We start from the raw sequence: 26989 nt of genomic DNA on the forward strand, positions 1-26989 counted from the left end.
GTAGAGGGGCCGGATCAGAAAAGAGCCTGGGGAACAAGAAAGTTATGGAGGAGAAGCTGAATGATGGGGCCGGCACTGTAGCGTAGCGGGTTAACACCCTAGCCTGCAGGGCCGGCATCCCATATGGGCACCAGTTTGAGACCTGGCTGCTCCACTTCTGATCCAGCTCTCTGCTATGGCCTGGGAAAGAAGAAAATGGCCCAAGTGCTTGGGCCCCTGCACCCGTGTGAGAGACTGGTGGAAGCTCCTGGCTCCTGGCTTTGGATTGGCGCAGCTCCGGCTACTGCAGCCAACTGGCGAGTGAACCATCGGACTGAAGACCTCTCTCTCTCTGCCTCTCTTCTCTCTGCGAAACTCTGACTTTTTTTTTTTTTTTTTTTTTTGACAGGCAGAGTGGACAGTGAGAGAGAGAGAGACAGAGAGAGAAAGGTCTTCCTTTGCCGTTGGTTCACCCTCCAATGGCCGCCGCTGCAGCCGGCGCACCGCGCTGATCCTGGCAGGAGCCAGGAGCCAGGTGCTTTTCCTGGTCTCCCATGGGGTGCAGGGCCCAAGCACCTGGGCCATCCTCCACTGCACTCCCTGGCCACAGCAGAGAGCTGGCCTGGAAGAGGGGCAACCGGGACAGAATCCGGCGCCCCAACCGGGACTAGAACCCGGTGTGCCGGCGCCGCAAGGTGGAGGATTAGCCTATTGAGCCACGGCGCCGGCTCAAAACTCTGACTTTCAAATAAATAAAATCTTTAAAAAAAAAAAAAAAGCTGAATGATAAGCTCTGTCTTGAGTTTCTATGATTTCCATGCTAGTCATCCTATCTGGGGAAAGATCTAAATGCCTTGGGGAAAATGAGGCAAGGGCCAAGCACGAGGATACTGGGGCCCAAGAATGGAAGCTATGAGGAAAAACTAATAAAACAAATCACTTCTTGCAGGAATCAAAACCTACCCGGCAATAACACTGGTAGAACCAGGAACACCGAACACTACATTAAAAAAAAGAATTTTACTAAGGTGATGAATAATTAAGGATCTCAAGCCAAGTTCTGTGGGGAGCAAACCGGACTAGACTGAGTTACTGGAATTAAGACTTATTCTATGCATCTGCTCTCTCACAATATGGCGCTGGGAGAGAAGTAAACAGCTTCCGCACAGCTGCCTCCAGTTCAGCCAATAAACTGTAGGACTTGCTCCTGATTGGAGAGCAGCGTACTCGGCGTGTGGGCAGCCGAGTTGGGATTGGCGGAGGAGGACTATAAAGGAGGAGAGAGACGGCATGCACCGGGAACATCTATGGGGAACATCTAGCTGAAGGAACACCCGTGCAGCCCCCGAGAGAGCCGGCCGGCGGTGTGCCGCTCCCCTGCGGAAGTGGGGAATGTGGCAGGGGGAACCGCCCTTCTACGGAGGTGGAAGGGATAGTAGCCAACCCGGGAAGAACCAGCAGCAAACCCGGGGAGGGCCGAGCAGACGAAAGAACAGCGCAGGGTTCAGTGTTGCTCCTCCACGAAGAGGGGGAGCGACAAAGTTCTTTTATGCCAAAGGATTAAAAAAAAAAGTGGAAAGGTTTTGCAGGATGATGGAAGGTGACTCAAATAAGTTTATGGAAGTTAAAGGTACATCGGCCTAATTTCTATAGTCAATGACTCAACAGCAAAAACAAAACATACAATAAAATCGCACCTCCCCCCATAAATAAATTCCTATAGGGACCTCTTAAAGAACATGGGTTTTTTCCACGCTATCACTACTTTTTTTAAAGGCTTATTTATTTGAAAGGCAGAGCTACAAAAAGGGTGGGTGTGGGGGCGGGGAGACACACACACAGAGATCTTCTATCTACTGGTTCACTCCCCAAATGGCCACAACGACCTTGGCTGACCCAGGTCAAAGCCAGGAGCCCAAAACTCCAACCAGGTCTCCCACATGGGTGGCAGGAGCCCAGGTACTTGGTCCACCTTCTGCTGCCTTCCCAGGCGCACTGGCAGGAAGCTGAATCAGATGCTGGCATCACAAGCGGCAGCTTAACCCACGGTTCCACAATGGCAGCACCACCACTACAGTGTTCTCAATCTGACCGCTGAAGACGTCCAAACTGGGAGGGTCTCAAAGGGCAGTTCTGGATCCACAGCATCACCTTTGAACTTCACGGACCTGCAAACTCTCCAGTCCCAACCCAGACCACACTGCATCAAACACGGTGAAGGTGGAACCTCCACCAGGAGGTTCTGAGGCACAGCGGGTTTGAGAACAGCTGCTGTAGACTCGCCACCCTTTGAGCCAAAGTTGATCTTTCCGGCTATGTTCTTTGAGTCCTCTTCATATTACTAAAGCTGTGGCCAAGCTTGATGAACCCTTTTCCTGAAAAATGCTCCAACAGGGTTTTCCTCATTGTTTTCTTTGCAAAATGCCTTACGGTTCTTTCTTTACACACTTAAATCCTCCCATGTTCTCCACGGAGCCTTCCTTAAGCCCTTACTTCCCTACTAATAACGACCCACCCAGGGGGCTCGTGCTGTGCACACTCTCAACCTGTTCTTCATGAAGTCAGACGCTCACCATCTGACCTTCAATCAGTGAGGCTGACCTGGACAGAGCCAAGGAGGAAGGACACACAACAGGTATTGCTGCAAACCCAATTTCCATACCCAAAAAGTTATAGTATTTCCCACAGCAAAAAGAACTCACCTAAAGTAAGAAATCACTGTTGGAGGCAAGTGAAGGATTTCTTGGGTTGAGAGCAGAGACTGAGAGCAACAGAGAGAAACCCTAGCTCCCCCCAGCTGTGTTTCAGAGCTGTGTTCACCTGAGCAGGGTGAGCCAACAGAACACAGGTGGACAAAGCAGGCCAGGGCGGGCAAAGTCCTACAGGAGCCACTTCTTTCTAGTCCAGATCAGCACTCAGAAGTCTTGCTCGCAAAACAAGGGCTTTCCATTGCAAAGGCCCAAGACACTGCCTGGGTATGCAGGCACCTAAATGGCCACCTATTTAACTTGAACCAAAAAGAGAGACAGGCAACTCAGCTCTGAGTCTCAGAAGGATGCTGTCAGTCTCAGTGTAGGAGGCAGAAGGGCACAATAAGGAAAGCGGGGACATCAGCCAGCCATTTGACCACAAAACTGGCTCCTCTCACTACCCGAATCAGTAAATGCAACTCCACTTTCCCAGGTGCTGCACCCAAAAACGTAGTCACCTTGACTCTTCTACCACGCGTCAAGGCCATCAGCAAATCCTGTTGACTCTATCTTCAACATATACCCGGAGTGTGTCCCCTTCTCCCTCATTCCACAGCCACCACCTGCTCCAAGCCACCAGCATCTCTGGGTTAGTGGGGCTCTCCTTACAGTTCCCTGGTCTTGCTCCTCCTCTGTGTTCCAGTGTACTGAGAACTTCCCTAGGTGCTCCAAGGCAGATTATGCCACGCTTCTGCTCAAACCCCCAGTCCTTTCCTACCCCCTCCAACCCTTCCTTCCCACTCCCAGGATCTCCCTTACTCTACTTTCCCCCTTTGTCCGCTGCATTTCCCACCGGCTCCAGCTTACTGTATCATCTTACAGGTCGACTGCTGTCTAGGACCTCTGCCAGAATGTTAAGTGCAATCAGGGCAGGGATCCTTATCTGCTACGGTTCACCACCAAGTTCACAATGCCTGGCATACAGTACCACAGTGAGATAACTGCTCGCGAAGCAAAGTTTTCATTTACGCCACTACAGAACAGCACAGGCTTGGAGGCTGGAGGGAGCTTTCTCCTTGCATTTCAATTTACCCACCTGAGCCACATTCAGGGTCGTAGAAACTTTCTCCTGCTTGGCCTCAACTGTTCGGAAACTGAATGCGCGTTCTAGCACCGACTGATCAATGCTGGTCAACTCGCAAATTTCTTTTAGCTCTGTTGGCAGGGGAGTGGGGGGAGAAGGAACATGACAGAATGTGACAGCAGCATGGGTACTATTAATCAGCACTTTTACGACCTGGGTTGTTCTTCCTGGATCACATCCAAACTTCCAAGTCTCAGATGTTGAAATCAAAAGACTGAAAACTTAGCTGCATTAGATTTCTGCTCAGTCGCACAGGAAAGCTTTTCAAACCAATGAGTGCGAAGCAGAAGTTTTGCTTTCTGGTTTGAAAACTGTGCCACACAGATGTCCAGAGCAGCTTCCTACAGGGGCTGACGGTCCCCGGACTTACCGTTCTTATCTTTGATTTTGCTTTCATCTAAACCGTTCACGCGCGATTCGGGCTTGAACTCGATGTTCCCCAGTTTCAACACCGCGGCCACCACCTCCAGCACAGACTCGACTTCGTGATCCATAAAACCCACAATCTGCATGGCATTCTGGGGACGGAAAGAAAGCACCTGTTTCCTTCCGCAAGCACCAAGTCCTGTTACGCGTGTGTTTCAGTGGGGGGCTGATGAGACAAAGCTATGCCCGGGTAGCAGCTTCAAACAGGGAGTAGGTGCGTCCCAGGGGTGCCTGGAGGGCTGCAGCAGAGGAGAGCACGCAAAGAGGAAGACAGAAGGCAGAGGCTGGGGGCAGAACTTTGGGCCCCTCTGCCACTTCAACCCCAGCAGCTCAGTTTGTGCACAGGGATTTTTCTGTACTGGGGTTCTGCTACTAGCAACCAAGGCAAACAAAAAGCTTTTACAACCCTCTATGAAAAAATGCAAACCCTCCTTACTTATTGTGGTTTGCAAAGGAGAAGCGCCTAGTCCAAGACACTCCGTGTCACAGGGGGCCTTCCTTCGTTCATTCGTACATTTTTATGGATTATTGGCTACGGGTCAAGCAAAGTGGTCATAGGGTTGGTCTTGGACTCCACCCTTACGCAAAGTCACGTGCAGGATATTATCAGACGAGTGTTTCCATAGGAGGAAGTTTATACGGGTTTGACGTGCGATGCTCTCAGAGACACTTTCTTTATGGAGCAGCCAGTTTTTATCCCTTTCTTCTTGGCGACTAGGTTACACAGCAATGGGAGTAATTACGTCTTTTGTGGTTGTTAGGGAAAATGTCAAACACAGACTAAAGTAGAGAGAGCATGGAAAGACCCTCTGGGCCTTTTTCATTCACCCCAATGATCAGCTGATGTCAATCTTGTTTTATCTATGAGCCCAGCTTCTCCCCTGCCTTCCCAGAACCCGAGCTGTCCCATTTGGAAGTAAATCCCAGTTACTGTATCACGGGATAACAGCAGTCATTCTGAAAGCGTGTGCCACACAAAGCCAGAAAAGAGCATTACACAAACTCGTTTCTTCTCTAACGAACGTGGAATGCTAATCACTCTGGTTTATACATGAGATTTCTGAAACTGTAGAAAAACAGGCTTGTCTGGCTCCAAAACAGTTAGGATTTAACCTGATCCAAGGGCAGTTTTCACACCTGGAAATTAACTGGGGCTATGAAAACATTTGGCGTTTCAATCCAACAGTAAGAGTCTAACCCCAGGATGACAGAATAAGAAAGCTCCTTTTGTGAAATGGTGACCTCGCACGCTCCAGTAACGCACGGCCTTCCTGACCTCGTGTGATTTTTGAGCTAGTAAAGAAATCAAGCTAATAAAAATATAATAAATTCTCGTGCAATTCTAAAACCTCTGGGAGCATGAGTTACACTGTAAAGAAAACCGAGAACTGTTAGCAGTTCCAATTAGGCCACAGAGCGTTACTCGTATGAAAGCTGAACGGAGGCGTCACACCTTACCCTAACGGTTCTGAAGTTTGCTGCGTCGTCCACTCCGTTAACTCTGGCCGAGTCCAGCCCCAGGTAGTTGTATCTGCTGAAATCCCGCTCAAGTTTAAGTTTATCTAGTGAATCACACAAACAAGTCAGTAAGTTGCTTTCAGTAAATCTAATCACCTTAATAATCTCATCCCTTTACCCTCAGATGAGATGATTCTCACATTATATCATGAATCAGCAGACCAGAAACAGATACCCAAATATCAATAGCAGCATTTTCTTAAAATTACCTTTATACTATTTCAAACTCTACTTTTTAGCATTTGTTTTTACTGGATTAATCCTTTTGCATATTTCTATAGAATATCTTTGATGCACTACTTCATTATAACCTATGGGGTCTGCCTAGTGACTAGTCCCTCACCATTGGCCATTTGATAGCATCTGGTTTATAATGAATATGAGGCAGAGACAAATGTCTTCATACAAATCGTGTTCAGGATTCCCTTAGATTATGTTGTTGGGATATATCCCAACAAGCAGTGTGACTGGGTGGCAGGCTCTGACCATTCTGTGACTCTTAGTTTGGATCTCCAGTGACGCCCCCAGGAAGAGGTCCTCTTTTTGAATTGACTCCCACAAGCTCAAAGAGTATCAGTGACAATGCCATCAGCTTTATCCTCGGTAATGACTCTTACTAACGTAGTAACAGTGGCTGCATTAGGGCTGTGTAGTTCGCATCTGCTGAGTATTAACGAGAATGATTTCCCAAGTGTTGCTGACTATCCATCTCTTCTTTGAACTATATATTCGATATTCATTGCTTAGCTATTGGCTCCTGGATACTATCCTTGTGGGCCCATATTAATCCTCTAAAATAGCCAAAGGCCGGGTTTTATCCCGATCAGCTGCAGATGTCTTCCCCACTAGTTTTGATCTTCACTGAGCCGTTTGTTTTCACCCGATTGTACTCACTTACTTTTCCCTCTTAATTTTCTCTTCGCAAGTCAATGCTACATTCCCATTTTATTTTTTACATTTGTGATTAGTATTTCCTCCAACATTTAGCTCATGCATCCCATCTGAGACAAAAGGCGCGGTATCTGGTGAGGTTTAGGGCTATCAAACAAAGGCCAGGGCATGGTAGAAGCCAGCAAACCATGTTCTTTACCTCAACCAGTCATGGAGGAGTGGTAAGAAGGAAGAGGAAAAGCATGCGGGCGGGACACTCTGAAGGCGAAGCTGGGACAATGCCGGGACAGTGCAAACCCACAGAGAGACAGGCACTCACTGAGGAGCTCCTCCGAGGCCCCGGAGAGCAGCTGGTAGAACACGTGGAAGTTGCGTTCGCCTCGCGGCTGCTTAACCACCCGAGATTTCTCTAAAAGATCTGCGGACAGAAAGAATTAAATCGCAGCACAGAATGTATTTGGCTTTCAAAGTCATCAGGCACCCTCCACTACACCACCTTGCTGTATTCCTCATTTTCTGTCTTGTTTTTCATGGATAAAATAAAATAGTAAAATAAACTACGTTGGGGGAGCAAAGGAATATCACTATTTCTTAGAACTGTATCTACAAGTCACACTGAATCTGTTAAAAACTGATTCAAAATTAAAAGTGATAAATCATAATAAAAACATTAAAATTTGTAAAAAAACAAAAAAAAACAAAAACAAAAACCCTACATTTTCAGTTCTACTTTCAAGCAAAAAGCACAACTTAAATCACCACATTAAACTAGGTTCTTTTAAAGTAGTGAACAGGCAAAAATAATTTATATTCAACTGGCTGATTAAAAATTAGTCTTCTTTTTAGATCAATTATTTTATTTGAAAGGCAGAGTAACAGTGGGAAAGAGAGAGAAAGAAAAAGGGAGAAAGAGAGAGAGATCTTCTACCCATTGATTCACTCCCTAAATGCCCACAACAGCCAAGGCTGGGCCAGGTCAAAACCCGGAGCCAGGAACTACACTCTGGTCTCCCTTGGGTGTCAGGAACTCAAGTACATGAGCCATCATTTGCTGTTTCTCAGGCACATTAGCAAGAACCTGGATCATAAATGAGCTGCCAGGACTCGAACTAGGTACTCTGATACGAGATGGAGGTGTCCCAACCGGCAGCTTGTCTGGCAACGCTGCAACGCCTGCTCTGGTAATCTGGTTTTTAATACTAACATTCTCTTAGTTTCTATAATGACATCAAATTCTTCAAAATGCAACATTACAAATGTAAGCAATGAAATGAAGCCAAGTATGAAACCACCTAGCAGTACAATGATAAAACCCACAATTTGATCTTATTGTGTGTTGAGTGCTTTATAGACACTGTCTTAGTGAATCCTCTCAACCCTTTATAAGGTATCACTCTACTGTTGAAAGCGCGGGCAGCCCAGAGTGTGAGTAACCTGGCTGGCAACTGGTGGAGCCAGGACTCGAGTGACATCAGGCCATCGGACTCTGGAGAGATTCCACTTCACACCCACGTGCCCCGCTACCTGAGAGAAGCGGCCATCGTTAGAGAATAAATGACAACTCTCATTTAAAGGAATTTGGTGTTGCTTGATAGTCTTTTTCTTTGGTTCCAGATTGTTTTTCATCACATATATTTGAAGTCTCATTAAGTTTTCAAGAAAAAAAAAAAAAAAAGGGAGGGAGAGAGGGAGCAAGGAGCAAGAGGCGAGGCGACTCCTGCCTGGAGCCTACACAACACCTACCAGCGATACAAAAGAGGGTCTACACTCGTAGGCAATGCCAAGTTCAGTTCTAAAATTCCCAATCAGTAATCCTACTACTGAGCACCAATTCCTGAGAATAGATACATTTCCTCGCCAGTGAGGTTGAGATCTAAGACATTATCTTTAAAAAGGTAAGGGTACTCTTCATTTCAAGTAAATAAATAAATAAATAGATCTTTAAAGAAAATAAAGAGACAAGGGAGAGGACGATGTGCAGTTTCTCTGGGATGGTCGAACTCTTCCGTGTGTAGTGCTGAAGTCTCCCCCAGCACTGCAGGATGCAGCTGAGGCAGAGTTAACGGGTACAGAGTTCAGGAACGAGATGCCCTGGGGCCGGCTCCACATGCATGAGGTTGTTTTGAACAATGGCGAGATGGGTTATAAGGAGACATAACATTAAGTCAGAACAAAAACGCACAAACACGAAAACGTACAGGAACAGGATTCCATGGTTTTTTTCTATTTCATCTCTTGCTTTCATATTGCTAGAGAGAGTCTCAATGTTCACAAATCGTAGACAAATAAAGAAGCAGCAAACAGAAATTGAAAAACACAAGTGGGATACAACCTGGAGAAAAAGGCTGCGATATTCATCCTCTCCAAGGAAATAAATGCTTCAATCAGAGCTCGGACAAGCGGACAGAAGACAGAACGCATAGGTAAGGACAGAAACGCAGGGCGATGCTACTTGTGCCTGGGCTTCTAGGGGTTTCTGAAAGTATTTAGCAGGGTTTCAGAAGGAAGAACCCACAGGGTGTGAGCAGATTCTTCATTGAGGAGGTAATTTTTATAGGAAATCCCCCAAGTCTAGAAGAAAGTAACTCAACTCCATGAAAAATAACCAAATGCTACAGTTTACTTCATCCATTCATGAACAAATTCCTTCAATCAGCTCACTGACTGTTCCCACACTGTGTGGCAAAAAACAGCTGGGAGTGGGCCCAGCACCAACTGCGAGAATGAGGCTCTTCCCCGGGGTCCCAAGCCCCTGCATCGCCCACAGCAACAGGGGAAGTTCTTTCCCACGTGAGTCCCCGAGGTGCTTCCATGTGAGGAGGGGAGGTGAAGGTGGGAGGCGGGGGGGGGGGGCCCCCAAGCCCAGGCTCCTCCCATCAGCCTAAGAACTCCTCTGCCGCCTGACACACAGCTGCCTGGCAGCACTTACATAACCACATCCTAAAAGCAAATTACGGCACTTCAAGTCGTGAAATACCACCTTCAGAAAGCACATGAAAAGGTCAAGTGCTCAACAGCAGCACCCGGCCAGCCTCACATGGGGCGCTCTTTTGAATAAACGCTCACAGACAATGGAGCGGGTGGAAACGGCAATGGCAATGGGTGTAATTTTCATCAGGTTAACAGCCAATGAGTTAAAGAATAATATTCACTTGCGCACCACGTGAAACGCGATGTTGGCTGAGTGTACTTCTCGAATCACACACACGGATATAATCAGCGGCTGCTATCAGATTCTGATAGGTGGCATAAACCCGTGTGTTTACAAAGCAGCCACAGAGGGCAGGGGAGTAGGGGCTGCCACGCACGTGGTGCTTCTCGCTTCCCATCACAGGCAGCCCGGAACACCTTCCCGGAGGCTGGTTTTACAATCCCTGTGTTCTAGATGAAGAACGGAGGCTTGTGTCACGTTCTGAGAGAGCCAGAACTCAAGGTTTTGAGGCCTAACAGTTTATCATAATTTCTCTCCTCATACTGCTCCAGCAAACAAGAACGCAAGCTCCTTCAACGTTTGGAAATGGTGAACTTTCCACAAGTACCCAACTTCACCCAAGCAGCTCGATCACAAAACGAGGAACCTTTTACAACAAAGCACTTGAACATTTTATCACTTAAAATGTTTACTTGATCACCCCACAGCCTCCCATTTCAGCTTCTTTATGACTTTTCCTTGTAAGTCACAAGCTTCCAGGTGAAAAAAAAAAAAAGGCAATTAGGGAAAATGTTTGCTCCAAAATAATTTACTAATGTTTAAGACCATTCCCAACTGGGTTCTTTCTTTTCTAAATGTGCATGCACCAACATAACCTAACAGCATGAAACCACATCAAATAATTACTCAGAGAAGAGAACATGAACTCAGCTCACGAGAGGGACTCCCCACCTGACCACTTTCATTTACTTAAGTGGGTCCCTGAATTTAGTCAAAGCATACATGGCACAGCCTTCTCTTTGGCCCTAGGTCTTTCTATCTCTAAGTGCTGCTAACAAGATTTTGTAAAGAAGAATTATTACTGGATGCCAGATATTTAGTACAGAAGGGAGTATAAAGGTCTCCAGATATTCCAATGCAGCTGCATTCCCCCCTCAAAGTGTAAATTTAATAAAAACTGTACTTTAAGGGAAGAGATAAACTCACTAAGCCATTCCGAAGAAGTCAAAGTGGCAGGGAAAGAAGGAAATCAGATTAGCCCATCTACCCCACCATGCCCTTGCCATCTGACTATTAACACATGAATCTGACCATCATTCAGGGACTCCCCAAGTTGGTCTAATGACCAACAAGTGCACTACATGCATAGGAACTAAAAGCCCAGTAATAGCTGGGGCAAAAACATCCCATTACTTCAGGACATTCGGAAACAGTATCTCAGTGGCATGTAGGCTCTTCCAATGGACTTACACCCCTTCAGTTAAGCAAAAGGGTGTACTGGCACCTCTTGTCTTAAATAACTATCGCTGAAGACAAAGTGCCAAGTAACCAACCAGTGGGTTACTGGCATAAGTGATGATATTCTGGGGAAATTATGACAACTGAGGGATATATGCTAAAAGCAACTCCAGGTGCTTTCTGCAAATAAACATAACCCTCAAGACTGATAACTGGCAGATTCACTAATGACAATTTTTTTTTTTTTTTTGACAGGCAGAGTTAGACACAGAGAGAGAGAGAGAGAGAGAGAGAGAGAGAGAAAGGTCTTCCTTTTCCGTTGGTTCACTCCCCAAATGGCTGCTATGGCTGGCGCACTGCGCCAATCTGAAGCCAGGAGCCAGGAGCTTCCTCCTGGTCTCCCATGCGGGTGCAGGGCCCAAGCACTTGGGCCATCCTCCACTGCCTTCCTGGGCCACAGCAGAGAGCTGGACTGGAAGAGGAGCAATTGGGACAGAATCCGGTGCCCCAACCGGGACTAGAACCTGGGGTGCCGGCGTCGCAGGCGGAGGATTAGCCAAGTGAGCTGCGGCGCCAGCCACTAATGACAAATTTTAAAGATTAAAAAGATGGGACAAATGTCTGTTTACAAATCATTCGCCATGTGTGTTTATTACAGTAGAACAAGCTGGGTATAAAAGCGGGCCTCAGAGCTCTCAGTCAGCCCTGGCCTCACATAGGTCTCCACCCGTTTGCCAGCTGCAGGCTTGGAGAGGTCTACAACACCTGGCACACCATGACATTCTAACTGTTCCCCTACCTTTCACTGCCCGTTACAGCATTTTAAGAAATTAGTTTACAGTTTTCACTTGAAAGTCAGTATCCTAAAGTTATAAAATCAGCATAAAAGAGAATTGGATATGTCCCATGAAAAACTCCGAAAGAGGGGGCAGGCATTTAGCCCAGCTCCAGTTAAGACACTGGTTAAGACCCCCGTGCCCATATTGAATGCCTCGGTGTGATAACCATCATTAGCTCGTGATGCCAACTTCCTGCCAAGGCAAACCCTAAGCAGCAGCACTAATGGCTCAGGTAGTTGAGGTTCTGCCACCCACACAGGAGACCTGGATTAAGTCCCCAGCTCCTGGCTTCAGCCCCATCCAGACCCAGTTAGGACACCTGCTTCCCACATTGGAGCACCCAAATTTGACAACTGGCTCTCCTGATTTCAGCTTCCTGCTAATGCAGACCCTGGGAGGCAGCAATGATGGCTCAAGTAGTTGGGTCCCTGCCACCCACATGGGAGCCCTATATTGAGTTCCTGGCTCCTAGCTTCCACCTGACCCAGCCCCAGCTGTTCTGGGCATTTAGGAAGTGAACCAGCAGATGGAAGACCTCTCTTCCTCCCTGCCTCTCAAAGTTCCAGACCAAACCCTGGAATAACATGAATGAACCATCTAGTTCTGAATATTTTGCATACTATCCTGATAAATCCTGGTTCATTCCTTAATCTGAAGTTGGGTGTATCTGAACATCTGCCTTCTTCGGTATTTGTACATAGTCTCCTTTCATGATAGACTTTTGGCAAGGTAAACATTCTTGTAAAATAAACAAAAGGTAAAATCAAAACAATGGAAAGGATGTACTCCTATCTAAACACATCCATTCCTGAGAAATAGAACCGTTCTTTTGAAATTCCACTTTTTTGTTTGTTTGTTTCAGATACATCTCAGCCACTAGTAGACTATTTCTGTCTTCTTCAGGACGTTTAAAAATCAAAGTGCTAAATAAAACCTCAGCCTTGCATTATAAGCTATGTAATCTATTGTCTTGGGTGCTTTTAGGATTTGTGACTCCAAAGAGGACAGATTAGTAACAGACAATGTGAACTGATGGATACTTGCTGGCTCTTGAGATATGATTCATGGACAGGAAGTCTCAACTCACTTCAGTATGGGTATTCCCAGGAAACAAAGCAGAGTTGAGTTTCCTTTAAGAAGTGTTCTAACAGGTAGTTTCACGCCTAATCAAGGAATTGCCATCAATAAAAGCAAAGACATGGCACACACACACACAAAAGGACAAAGCTATAAATCTCCAACAATTTCAGAGTAAAGTTTGTTCCATACCCTAACACATGGCATGACTGTGTCACATGTAAGCCATAAGGCAGAAAGCACATAAAAGAATAAGCCAATTGTGTCATAAATTCAGAAGAAATGCAAGAAAAGGAGAACTCAGAGCTATTTGCCCCTCTGCCCCGAGCCCTGTCTCCCCTGGGAAGGGGATGGACATTTCCTTCTGCTTCCCATTTTCAGGTGGAAGAATCTCCCTTGAGTGATGTCTCAGCCTATCTTAGATCCTTACTCACTGCGCCCCAGGGCAGGGGGAAGGACTTGGCGGGGCAGTGAGGGTTGCAGCAGGAAATGGGCACGCACCCGAGCCAGCCCACCTGGGCTACCCACACCGTGCACCCGCTCAGCACATCAAGGAGAAGCCAGGGGTTGCTCAGTGCTGTGGGCGCCCCTTCCCCTCCCATGCAAATTCTGCGTCTATTTCACGTGTTGCCCAGGAAGTGAAGGACATTATCTACCAGACGCTTGTATCAGTTTGGTTTTGCTGCATGAGAAATCATCCCAAAACTTGCTCGCTTAAGACAATTCCACCTACTAGCTCAGGATTGTGAGTCAGCTGGGCGGTGCTGGCCTGAGCCAGTCTGGCTGGTCCCTGCTGGTAGCTGGCTAAGACACTCTCACTCCTGTGTCTGAGAGCTCATTCCAAGTGTCTCTCATCATCCGGCAGATCAGCCCAGGCTCAGTCACAGGGTGCTGATGAGAGAGCTCCCAAGAGCAGCCAGAGAGGACAGCTCCAAAAACTAACCGATTTTCAAGTCTCTGGTTGTGCTGTATTTGCTAATGGTTCTACTGACCAAAACAAATCTCATGGCCAATCCTTGAGTCAGTGAGAGAAGAGACTCCCCAGGAGTGCGGACACAGGGTGGGAAGTTACTGTGGCCATTTCTGGAAATAACTGACCAGATTGTGGCTGCGGAAAATAAAATGGTGACAAACTTTTCAGCACTCTTCTCCTTAGAAGGTATGATCTGGGTCCCCCAACCCATGAAACTAACTTTAAATAGAGTACGCAGAAGTGAGGCACTTCCGCAGGCTTTCACCTCCTGGAACACGCCCTCCCGCCTAACCCCCATGCTAAGAAAAGCCCAAATAATCCAGGGAGGCCACAGGCAGGTGGTCCCAGGCAACAATCCCCATTCAGCCTGGCCTTGGCATCCTCTCTCCCCAGGAGGCTGACAGATGAGTGACAAAGCCACACATCATAAACTGCCCCCAGCCACTTGAGTCTTCCCAGGTGAGTCCCATACAAGGCAGGACAGGCCAGCTCTGCTGTGCTCCCATCTGAATTCTTAACCACAGATCCCCAGGGCACTTTCAAGGCTCGCTGCTTCACCCTACTAAATTTGGGAGGTTTGCTGGGTAGCAAAAACAGCAATGTGCACACCACTCCTGACATCTGCCTTTGCTCATCAGTCACAGGATTATTTTTTAAGCAGAGCGAGTCCATAACAGATTATTTGACTCTCAAAAATTTTTGAGTTTCTGGAATTCAGAAAAAGTATTTAAAGTGATTTTTAAAATGAACAGCATAGAATATTCGGATAAAACTATCCAATAGAGCAGCAAATTGCAACACAATACCTGTACATAATTCCAATGGGATTAATTAACCCACTCAACAAATGTGCATCAAGTATGAGATACTATACTCATCATTAAGCAAAACCAGACAAGTCTGTCTTTATAAAATATATATTTGGCGAGAGACAATAAACAAGCAAGCGTAATAAATGTAATAAACACTACAGCAGAAAAAAGTAAACACTGGCTGAGTGCTGGTTTACCATGTACAGGCACCATAACAAGTGCATTAGATACTAAGTAATAATTTATACCTCACCATAACCTATGAAAGCTGAACCACTATTATCCCCATTTCAAAGACGAAGAAACGGAGCCACAGAGAATTCAATCACTTGTTTTCCTTTGGTCTGGATGTTAGAAACCACACAGTAAGTCTTTAAGAGTTGCACAGGGAGGGTCGTGGATGTGCTAGACAGAATGAAGCAGGGAAACAGGGCCTGCCGGTATTTACCCGATTTCATCCTCATCTCCAGCCTGCACACCTACTGTGTGTAAGGTGGCACACCCGGCTCACGACGTGCTGCCATGAACAGGACAGCGGTGGCACCAGGCCTTCGTTCACGCAGGCAGAGGCGCACCTGAAGTCATTTCCCTGTGCTTTTCTTCTTCAAGGAGATTAAATCCCTAGAAACGCACACAACACTCTTCTGCAGTCTCAACTGTCACCAGGCACCACAGCTAAAAGTACCTGGGATTATTAATAAAAGCAATCGGTTTCCAAAAGTTTCCAGTTCATAACACTAGATCCAAAATGCTCAAATACAAATGTATAAACATTATGGGAGCAACAACCCTTAACAGACTGGGATAAATACCATTTCACGCAAGCCAAACATCTGGATGTACTTCCACCTTTTATCTTCCCTATGGAAACAAACGTTTGCCATCCTCTATTTCATAAAGCCTCTATCCAAATAACTCTAACTTCAGGGTATATACCTTTCAAGTGGGGTCCAGATTTAAACTTTATAGCATATCTCATTGAAAAAGAGTACGTAATAAGACACTAGGAGAGCGCATGAGTGGGGTTAGCTATTGCCTCACACCCCATTAAGCCAACAAGCAGCAACACCCAGTGACCACCTATGAGTCAGTCCTTGATCTACACAGGAAGAAATTTCCTGCTCTCACCACTAACGTATTTCTCTTCCTCTCCAAACCAAATGATACTCTTAAACCAGGGTGTTCCCCCTATCACAAATTTCAATACCATTTCACTGGGGGAACAAGTGCTAACAAATACCACATGAAATCCATTCTTGAAGACATATTAATCTAAATTGGAAAAGAACTGAGTGTTCAGTACTTATTTTCCATAGATACTCAAGACTTATTTAGAAGCACTAAGACATTTCTGTTTAGAATTTAAACTTCAAAATTTAAAACTGAAGTCATTTTCGCATACTTACAAATTAAGTCCTAACTTGTTAGAACCCTCAAGAATATTGATTAAACCATTGCACAATGTTTAGTTACAAGTTGTGTGACAATGACAGTAAACTTAGAAACAGTCTATTATTAATTTAATAACTAGAGTTTACCTGCCTTATGAAGACACAGAAAATTCATGAGTAGCTTTCAGAAGAAAAAGTAATTTTTCTCTAAAATAGGGGCTTTAGAACTAGAGCACACCTCTCCCAGATAGCTCCCAGCAGCTGCTACCCATCACGAAAGGATGCTGCCTACCAAGTCTGGCAAACATACTACAACCATCTGCCCCTGGCCGCATCAGCTGTGGCTTCGCTGAGTGGTTCCGCTTCCAGGTTTGGCATACAGAGTCATTTCACCTGAACAGCACCATCCTACCCAAGTGCATTTCATAATAAAACTTTCTCTTCAAGACATTCCTCTAATAATTACACTCTTCCAAATGTGGAGAATCCCAACCCAGGGGACAAAACAGTACAGTCAAACTGAAATGGAAAATCAAATGCTTGAAGAACCACAGAATTCATCCAATTCAACTCTACTGTGTCGAGAACAAGGAGACCTTAGCCCTGCAGGCTCACTCTAGGAATTGCTGCAGAGTCTGCCCGCACGACGGACAACGTCGATTTTCAGACGGCATTTCTCTGGCTGCTCAGCTCAGGGACGTGTAGGGGCTCCGGGCTCCCCAACACCTCTACAGACAGAGGAAACCCTACTTGACCAGCTCATACTTAGGGTTCAGGAAAACATTTCATCTCAAGTCAGAATGCCACTGCTATCGCTCCTCCAGCGAGTACACATAGGTACTTTAGGTCAAACATCATCACAGGGAAGTCTTTATTTTCCTACTCCAAACTTAAAATTTTTTTCATTCTAGCCATTCTAATCACAACATGGCAGGCAGAGACAGGCAGGGGCAATGGGATATGCAGTCCCATGGCTCTCAAGAAAGCCAGAGGACTCAAGAGAGGAGACCCCAAAAGCAGCCTGGAGGCACCCAAAACCCTGGGTCGTCATCTTAAATCTTCCAGACTAGCTAGCCACAAAATCAGCACAAGCAGAAACATCAGGCTCCCGGAGCGCTGAAGCCCAGGTGAGGGTGCCACCTCTGTCACGAGCCCGACAGCCCCCGCGGCACTCACAGTGCTCAGAAAACGCTGTACCTCGCATTACTAAGCAGACCTCACTTGATTTCTGGTTTTTTTTTTTTTTTTTTTTCCATTTTCCATTTCACTTTGCAGTCACAAATCATGTCTACAGGTGGCTGGCAACACATCTGTTTTATCCAACAGGCGTATCACACTTCAATTATCTAAATACACCGGAAGAGAAACAAAATTTCCCAAAATAAAATTTGAAATACAAGTCTACTCCTTTATATTAGAAAATGTTACCCAAAAAGTTGTTAATCTAAAATTATTTGTACTTTGTTTTTAATTATAGATTAAAACATTTTCAAAAAAATCAAAGCCCTTAGAGGATGTTTTTCATATTCAATTGGCTTAAAGATCTATAGAATATGAAAATCAGGTAGACAACTATTTTAGTGACTTTTAAAAAGTTTTTAAAAGGAAAAGATTTTGAGTGTTGTTCAGAAAAGCTGCATAAATCACATTAAGTTATAAAGCGATCTGAAATGCAAAGGTTAAAAGTCTACGAAAAAGAAATACATTCTTGTACCTCTCGCTTAACAACCCAAGTGTCTAAAGCATGCTGCATTTTGCTGTTCTGAACTTCTTCACCAGGATTCACGTGAAATACTTACAGTTACTTATCACTCCTCCCAGTGGGTCCCCTTTGAAGTCAAATTCAATATCCATATATTTGCCCTAACAAACAAACAGAAAAAGACTAAGTTTTCAAGTTCACCTTAACGTATTTCGTCAATGTACTTCACAGAAAATAGCATACTAAGACCTTATTTTTATGCATTTGTTTAAATGTAATTAAGAAAAGCAGAGTTTACATAACCGCAGTGCCAAACAATATGCCTCCATAAATCATTCACAATCAATACCGCGTTAGTTCAGTGTTAATCTACCCCATGGCTCATTTAAGAATGGATCTTCTAAGCAACCAGTGATGTTTCCATTTCGGGTATGTGTTTAGAATTTCCAAGCGAGGTATATACTCTTATCAGGAATAAAAACTCAGAAAAATAAGTAATCTTTATAGACGCACTGGTTGGGAAGCCAAATTATTTCATCATTATAGACAAAACATGCTCTTCCAACCAAGGCTAGAAACTCCAAACAAACTGGACAGCACATAAAATGGTAAATCCAAGGTTCTGCTTTTATATCTACTCAGACACATGAGTATGTGATGTGACCCGCTCAGGATCAAAGACTAATAATCATTCCTTTTTTTTTTTTGGCTTTTGACCTAGATTATATAGCGATCTCTAACTAACCCAGGTTCATGTTACATATAGACAGTATCTTAAACACTTGGAAAGAAACACACTTAGAGCTTAAGTCCCTAACTTTTGAAGAACTGGTCTCCAACTCCCTAGTTCAAGAACTGTGGGTACAACAGAATGACTCTGACAGCTGTTTCTTGTTTGGAAAGGGATTTGGAAAAGAGGGTGGCTGAAGTCAGTCAAGCCTTTGTTTTTGTTTCACGTAATAGACAGATGATTTGTAAATAATTCTCCCTAAGAACTACTTTAACTCTTCCTGATTTGCACAATAATGGCAAAGGAAAAGAAACAGAATCACATGGAACTCAGTCAACAATGCAATTTGTGGCTTTGCATTCATGGGGGCTGCTCCCTCACCTTCTCCTGTTTCATTGTCATCCACCCTTTCAAGTCTCCACTCACTCAGCAGGCAAAGGTCTAGCCAGCACTTCCCAGACGCTGAAACAGGCCACACCCTCCAGCCCAGCACAGGGCACAAAGAAGTGAGGACAAACAGACAGCAGGAAGTCCACCCTGGGTCAGGAGAAGTCAGGGCAGGAAGGCACGGGCCCAGGAAGTGGCCTCTGAAGATATGGAGCAGGCCACGAGGCTGGAGAAGCAAAGTGGAACACTGGAGATGCTCTCCCGACGGCCACATCACGCCATGAGAGGCTCCTGGACAAGGATGCCGGAGGAGTCAGACCTGCTCTCTGTAAGATCACCCTGGCTCGGGTGCGATGCACAGGAAAGGAGTCAGACCAGAGGTGACTGACAGGAGCTGGCTGCACTGACGAGGGAAGAAACGCTGGGGGCTTCAAGTAGAAGCAACAAAACAGAGAGCTACTGGGCGAGTCACAATGATAGGCTTGGCTGGACCACAGGAGGAGAGAGAGGACAAAACGTCCAGAAACATGGCCCCTCGAGATAAGGGGCACCAGGAGGCAAAGCAGCCACCTCGCAGGGGAGCTGGAAGCCGGCCTGGTGGGAGGGGACAATTCAGGGAAGGCGGGCCCTGGCACAGGAGGCGACAGGCGGGCGGATTAGCGTGAGGCAGGGCCTGGAAACTGCCCGCCACGACAGGAGGTTGGGTACGTGGCCAACTGGACATGCAAGGCACCAGGAAGCAGGCCCAATGTGAGCCGAGAGCAAGGAGGGGGAGGCTGGGAGAGAGTAGAACGGACACTGTGTGGAGGATGGGGGAGGAAGCCAGCCAGGGAATGGCACAGGAGAGCGACATCCTGACCACCGGCCAAAGCCTGGTTCTGACCAAGGCATGGCTGTAACTCAGAGTGGACCAGCAGCTTCCCATCGGCTACACTCCACTGTGGCACATTTAAATCCAACAGGGCTGTCTCCTGCCCTGCATCCCGCAGCTTCTCTGTGCTCAATGTCCAGTACACTTCATAGAGTTCTTTCATGGAGAACTTACTATTTTATGTGTTGTGCCATAATTATTTGTAGGTATCTCCAATTTTTCTGACAACCGTGTAAACGTTTGAAAAACAGGCAATCACTCATCAATAAGTTTTTTCCAAGTGTCTGCTATGGTGTTAGGCCCCCTTCTAGCTCCTGGGGCCACCAAAGGGCATAAGAAGGCTAAGGTACTTGCTAGTTATCACCTTTACTGTGCCCAAGGCCAGTAGGAACATAAAAGAGTTAAGTACAGCAGTTTCAGACACAGGATGAAGTCAGAGTCTATGCAAGGTGTCAGGGATGGGACGTGAGGGCTGCTACCAGCCATGCAAAGATCAGGGGACAGCACACACACAGAAGGAAGAGCAACTGGGAAGGCCTAAGGCAGGCCAGGTGGCCAAGGCAGTGTGGAGTAGGGTACCGGGCAGAGATGAAGTCCGGAGGGCCAGGGTGCAGGAGGCCCCAGACGGAGCTTGTCCTGTATCCCAGGAGCAAGGGAGCCATGGAGGCCCTTTAGCAAGGCACTGATGGGGACCTGAGTTTGTAAAGCTCACTCTGGTTGCTGGCGGGGAAGAGCTGCGGGCTGTAACAGGAGATGCAGGCAGATCTATGTTTATGTTAAAAAACGTGGTTTTTAAACAAATGAATACATCTTGTGGACTTCTTAAAATTCTTATTGAATGAGGGATTTGCTAATGAAATTGTTCCAACCCCACAGAGCCTGTCACTCCCCAGCACCCAGCTCAAGTGTATGGCGGACACGCAGGGCACCACCCACCCTACAAAGCCTTGGTTGAGAACAGTGACTTTCAAAGCCTTAAAACACCTTTCTTGGTTTTGTTTCTAAAAATTAAAAGCAGCTCAATGTGTTGAGGGGGGAGGGGTTGCTGGGGTGGGGCCAGGGCCACTGTGAAGCACGTGCATGGGGACATGGGTGTGACATGTCAGCTAACCGGAACACACACACTCGATTCCGATTCCCAGTGAAGAGATCAAGAAATTCATTCCTGGTTAACCATTCTAGGACTACAATTTCCCCAGAGTACAAGTATATAATACATAAACCTCTATGTCGCCATCATCTTAAACACAGTAGAGTCCTACTATAAAATTATAACATGTGTTTAAGTTTCTACTGGACAAGCCACAGACCACAAAGCAGAAAAATTACTAAACAACAGACATGAAATGATTTAGCCTATAATCAAATATTAATCTCATCTCCTAATACCTGTGCTGTAATAGGATTTCTCTGAAGCTTACTAAGCCAAATCACCTGCCAAGCCTTTCCCTAGACTTCAAATATCACTAAGCGGTAATGACCTCTTACACAATATGGTTTTCTGGTGTGTTATGGTCTGTAGACTAAATATAGCTGCAAAATTTTTAAATATGTGTGCATAAAACTTGCAAAAATACAGAAAACAGCAAAAATGAAATCTATGTTACATAAAGAAGCTTGGTCATTGGAAGTGCTTCTATTTGCCCACACTTCACTTCTTGTTCTATTTATGTAATGAGATTAGGCATGTTACCACAACAGGAAAAGGTATGGATCAAATCAGTTTTAACAACTTTGGGACTAATCCAATGGAAAAATTCACAGCGTTGGATTTAGGAACTTTATTTAGCATCTCACTCTCTGAACTACTTCCATCCTAGTCATTCTCCAGCCATTAGCCATGGAGAACCCTCATGGAGAAAAAAACCAAAAGGATCTACAAAAAAGGAGGAGAAAGGCCAGGAAGAGTGTCTGGTAAAGAGGCATCAAAAATGGCCCCCAGAGGCCCAAGAAATGTGAGAAGACAGCTCATGAAGGAAGTGATCTTTTATTGTAAAAACGTAGAAACTTGGTCAAACCACCAAAAAAAAGGGACCGATTTCAAAACACCACCATCACACTCAACACATTGCACCCAGCTGCCTCCAGGCAGCGTTGCTGTGTTTCTAAAGACCACAGGCTTGAACACATGGCACAGTGAGAAGGGCCCCACCATGCTACTGATCAAGGCACAGGCTGGAGAGTGACGGAAACTGAGGCTGGACGGTGACATGGACCAGATTCTTCTTAATTCATCTTCCAACTCAATCAAGCTCAAGTTCATCTTCCAACTCAACCAAGCTCAAAACATCAATGAGCTTCATTTTCACTGCTCACTTCTACTGCTCTCCTCTAGTCCCTTTCACTGGTTGCCAAACCTATTGGTTTTACCTCAAAGTTTCAGAATACACCTCATCCTTTCTGGGCTATACAGAATACAAACCTGACCCTCAGTTTATCTTTCATCTTGCCTAATTTCTAACTCTCAATTATGATTTCTAAATACCAAGACTCAGAGAAGAGCTACTCTAAATGGCCTCCCTTAAAATGCTCATGGCATTTCATGATAGAAGACAAGAAAACATGTCACAAAAAGCTTGTCACTCCAAGAACAATTAAAAAGGAAAATTCTAGAAAGCAAAAAATAGTTCTTATAGAACTTTCAGCATTTCAATAGAGATGGCGTTCTTATTTTTAAAATGTGTGTATTAAGAAATGTTAAACATCTACTGGTTGTTTAAACATACATGAGCTAAATATTAGTGTTAACACTTAGACAAATACTCACAAATCTCGAGGAGTTGTCATTCCTCACAGTTTTGGCATTTCCAAAAGCTAATAGGGAAAAAACAGATGTGAGGTTAAAGCTGGCAGAAAAAAATAATTTCAAAGACAAAGAAAATATAGTATTTGACATCTATAGTTCCTAGAAAATACAACCTGCAGCAATGACATTTCTGTTCAAAATTTCTGTAGGAACTTACTTAACAGAAGTATTAATAAACTACAAAAGCTTCTATGTCTTGTAAGACCAAAGAAAAAGGGAGTCATTCCTATGATTTGCGAAATTTTTTCAAAGATTACTGTAAACTTAACCTTATCTAGTTCAAAATATTTTCACTCTTTTAAATAGCAGACAATTGAGTGACCAGTAGGAAAGCATCCACCACTATCATCTGTGAATAAGGTTATTTCAAGGATTACTTAACATTATCAAAGGTTTTATGGGACTTAATGAGATTTCTAGATCAAAGATGAAAGCATGTGAAACTATAAATTTTTTAATTAATTTGAAAATAAAGCTATTTAAATGTGATTTATTCTATAGCTCATAAATACAGAAAGAGCAAGAGATCTGAAAACTACGCTCACTTCCAGCAGACTAAAAATACTACATAGTGAGTTCATGCTCCATCAGACCTAAATGAACTTCTGCAGAAAATAAGGAAAACTCAATTGGCCCAGAACACAAATCACAGGTCTGTTTCAACCTTGGCTGCTTCAAGGATACAAATCTCCCACAGGACCTCCTTTTAAGTGACGGTACAGAAGAACCACACGGCTGACACTGTCCCAGGCACACAGCACTCTTGTTTATTACTTTCTGGGTAATCACAGAAAGTCACGAGGTCAAAGGACTGTTTCATCACGCCCGTGCTCAAAGGGGCATAACAATCTGGGAAGATGGCAGCAGGTGACTAATTCAGATGAATGTAAACCATACAGGCAGACAGGATTACAGTTTCATCACAAATTTAATGCGTAAACATGTGCCTGAGGATCTTGCTAGAGTACACACTTGGGCACAGCGGTTCTGGGGCAGGCATGGAAGCCTGCATTTCTACCAAGACACCCCCCGCCATCACCAGGGGGCCCCTTCAACTAGCAGGGAATGACAACGTGGTGAACAGAAAAGATTCTCCAAAATAACAGGCTAGGCACCCATCTCTCGAAGCCTCCAGAATGTCTTCAGTTATACAGGGAGAAGAGGATTAGCTTGACAAGCACTTAGCTGAGGACGAGGGCTAACAGCTGGTCCAAACTTTGAAAGGGGTGAGGGTTTGTGTGTACGCAGAAGTTAACTGTAGACATTCTGCAGCCAAACCTGATGCATTATATGTCACATTAGAAGGCCTTAAACAAAAATGTTTTTGATATAAAAAGAAAAAAGTAGTTGGCTCAAACTCAGTTCGAGCAAAATTTACAAAGTCAACACACGAAAAGCTCTTTGCACTACAGGTGCTGCTTGGGCCTGTACTGGGTGCCTGATAGAAAATTCTCTAACAGAAAATACACTGGATGCCTTGTTGAGTGAGCAAACCTGCACGCTGGGAATAGACAGAAGACGATGCTTGCTGGTAGGTCCCCCATGCTCATCCCATGTCCACCACCTGCTAGAAGGTTTTCATAAACACAACCTTGACAATGGTGGATGATGACCGCGTGTTTCTCAGGCTTTCACAGACTAGACCTTCCTGCTGAGTGTGGCTGCCGAGTGAACTAACTTGCACAGACCCTAGACGCTGGTGCATAAAGGCCAGATTATTGTGGCCTGAAGGTCAGGGGCAAGTGAAGGAATTGCCTCAAAAAACCTTTATTCAGGGCACCACTTGCAAGCTATAAACCATCTTTTCATCAAGCAAATATGAGTTGCACATTACTAAACACGACCCTAAACACTACAGTCTTTTATTATGAGCCACAGAATCAAAAACAAGGGCTCCATTATGGAACACTCGAGACACATTCCTCAATTGTTTTTTTTAAGGCCATTGTTCTGCATGTTCATTTACAGTGGCCGCTCCAGTTAAAAAGTAAAGCATTCCCAGAAAAGACACTACGTGCCCACAGTGGACATTTCTTCCATTTCCTGCACTGCAGCCTAGTTCCAAATACCACTGAATACAGAGCCGGATTCTAATCCCAGATGCAAGCTATAGCATTCCACGGTGTTTCTCCTTCAGATCAGAGCATTCTTAAAATAAGCATTCGCAGAAACACAGCACGTGGGTAGCAACCTAACTTCAAAGCAAGAAGACAAATACTGGAACCACGAAATGAAGAGATACCACTTGCCCCAACAGCTTCTTTCTTAATCAAGGTACTGAAGAGGAGGAGAGATCAAAACCTCACAACAGGTGACGGGGCCTTTGCTTCTCTCTTATCCTACAATCTGGGGAATGCAGACACCGGGTGTCTCCTGGTAACAAAATGGCCTGTGTCCAGGAACATCTCCAGAAGGGAAGGGGGGCTGGGCCTTAGTATAAAGGACAACAGGGCAGGGGTCTGTCCCTCCATGCTGGCGAGTGCTCATCGTTAATTTGCTAACAGCTTGTCCTTCCGAGACTCTGCACAGGGACTGAAAGAAACTACTTCTGTAGCCCAGAGACTCTAATCAGGGATGGTTCCGACTCCCCAGGGAACCTCTGGCACTCTCTGGAGACATTCCTGACTGTAGTATGGGCAGGGGTACAACTGGCACCTCAGGAGAACAGGGCAGAGATGGCCAGCTCAGGCCATCCCACAAAGCGCAGGAGTGCTCGCCACAGCAAAGCCATATCCACGCCAATCACGCTAAAACTGAGTAATTCTACTGTACCCAAACAAATGTGCCAACTGGCAGTAAAGGCGTGCCTACAAGATGAAGTGAACTGAACGGCTTGCTCTTGACAGTGGAAGATTTTGATTTACTGTTTTCATTAGACAGATGGTTTATGCGGCTGCATCCTCCATGGGATCCCCCGTGGCATTAAGGGAATTCATTTCTGATGGAGTTACAGACTGAAGGTTTGTGTCCCTGCGAAAGTCTGTGCTGTGGTAAGGGGAGACTGGTCCTTTGCAGGATAATTAAGGTTATAGGAGGTGATGAGGGCGAGGCTTCATGATGGCATTGGTGCCCTTAGAAGAAGGAACACCAGAGAGCTCACCCTCCATCTCTCTCCCCATGCACAAAGAAGAGGCCACAAGACCACACTCAAGGTGGCACCCACCTACAAGGCAAGGGTAAAGGCCTCACGAGGAAACCCACCTTGTCCTCACCTTGATCTTGGAATCTTCAAGGAGTACGAGCAAGTAAACGCCTGTTATTAAGTCACGCAGTCTATGGCACTTTATCATACGGCTGCTGGGCTGACTACCAGAGAGCTCACCATAGAATCAGAGCTCTACAGTCAGGTGTAGGCTTTTACAGTCCTAAAAAGACTGGTCCTTCTGTGTTTCCCTGGCAACAGAACTAACCAGCCTCAGGTGTCATCCTGGACGATGAAATGGCACTGCACCATCAAATGCAACAGTAATGAGTAATTTTCAAGCAACACTGAAGGAACTCAGATAGGAACTGCAAATGGAAAAGATGGCTGTGAGCGGGAAGGCTCCCTTTACATGGGCGAACCGTTCCCAGAGTTCACAGGATGCAGCTTCGTTCAGCGGGTCTTGAGCCGAGTCCTTTCCGAACTCTCCCCTAGCACACCAGACCCCCGAGGGACCCTGAAAACAGGATCCATGGTTCCAGTTCCAGCAGCTCAAACATACAGGAAGCATCTTACCTTCCAGGACCGGGTTGGACTGCAAGAGCTGTTCTTTGACTTGGTTCACTTCGGCTCCTTTTCCACAAACGGCTGCCACGTAGGACATAACGAGCTTGCTGGCCTCTGTGGACCAAAAGCAGCCATGTTAATCAACGCAGCAGAAATCCTGGGAATCTTTATTCAGGGGAGGAGAGGTGGGAAGAAGACCCGCTAATTGTGCCGTCAATGCTTTCGCTAGTAAATGTTTTGGAAACCTTTTTAGATATTTGTGCTTTCTGTTGAACGGCATCTCACGGATTGTGATATGACAGCAATTGCGCTTGAAGGCTGTCACTGGGCTTTTAAAATAAAACAACTGCTTGGCAACATAACCCATGGTACCTCGGGGGAATTATCTTCATAAAGCTCTCATGTACACTGAATCACGCATCTTGTCTATCCCTGCTGCTAGGTGAGGTAGGACTGTGCTTACAAATACCGTGTAGGGGAGAGACGCACAGGAGCCCACAGGGTGCTGAGGACTATGCTGGGAGTTTGGGTGTGTCGTCAGGGTTGGAATCCAAGTCTCCCTCTAATTTGCTTTCTGGATAATAAGGCTTAAGATGGCTGGATGACACTGTCTCCCTTTGAAAACCTTAATGTTACGTCTGTGGAATACCACTG

The 26989-nt window shown here is 45.5% G+C and overlaps 1 protein-coding gene across 22 annotated transcripts in view; it reads right to left on the reverse strand.

Moving 5' to 3' along the window:
* Positions 1-26989, reverse strand: part of MYO1B (myosin IB) — a 218409-nt gene that overhangs the window by 54953 nt on the left and 136467 nt on the right. For 21 of the 22 annotated variants that reach the window (XM_089330158.1, XM_089330155.1, XM_089330156.1 and 18 more), the window contains exons 5-11: positions 26345-26449; positions 22588-22634; positions 17930-17993; positions 6968-7066; positions 5698-5801; positions 4184-4331; positions 3766-3884 (exon numbers count right to left, since the gene is read on the reverse strand). In XM_089330158.1, the coding sequence (XP_089186284.1) occupies positions 3766-3884; positions 4184-4331; positions 5698-5801; positions 6968-7066; positions 17930-17993; positions 22588-22634; positions 26345-26449 (686 nt within the window). Of the gene's footprint in view, positions 1-2681; positions 2701-3765; positions 3885-4183; positions 4332-5697; positions 5802-6967; positions 7067-17929; positions 17994-22587; positions 22635-26344; positions 26450-26989 lie in introns of those variants that run through there. The other variant, XM_089330162.1, reaches the window with a different exon arrangement.

This window comes from Oryctolagus cuniculus, chromosome 3, assembly GCF_051225735.1.
Source record: "Oryctolagus cuniculus isolate XC-2025 breed Fujian yellow rabbit chromosome 3, ASM5122573v1, whole genome shotgun sequence".
NCBI lineage: Eukaryota > Metazoa > Chordata > Mammalia > Lagomorpha > Leporidae > Oryctolagus > Oryctolagus cuniculus.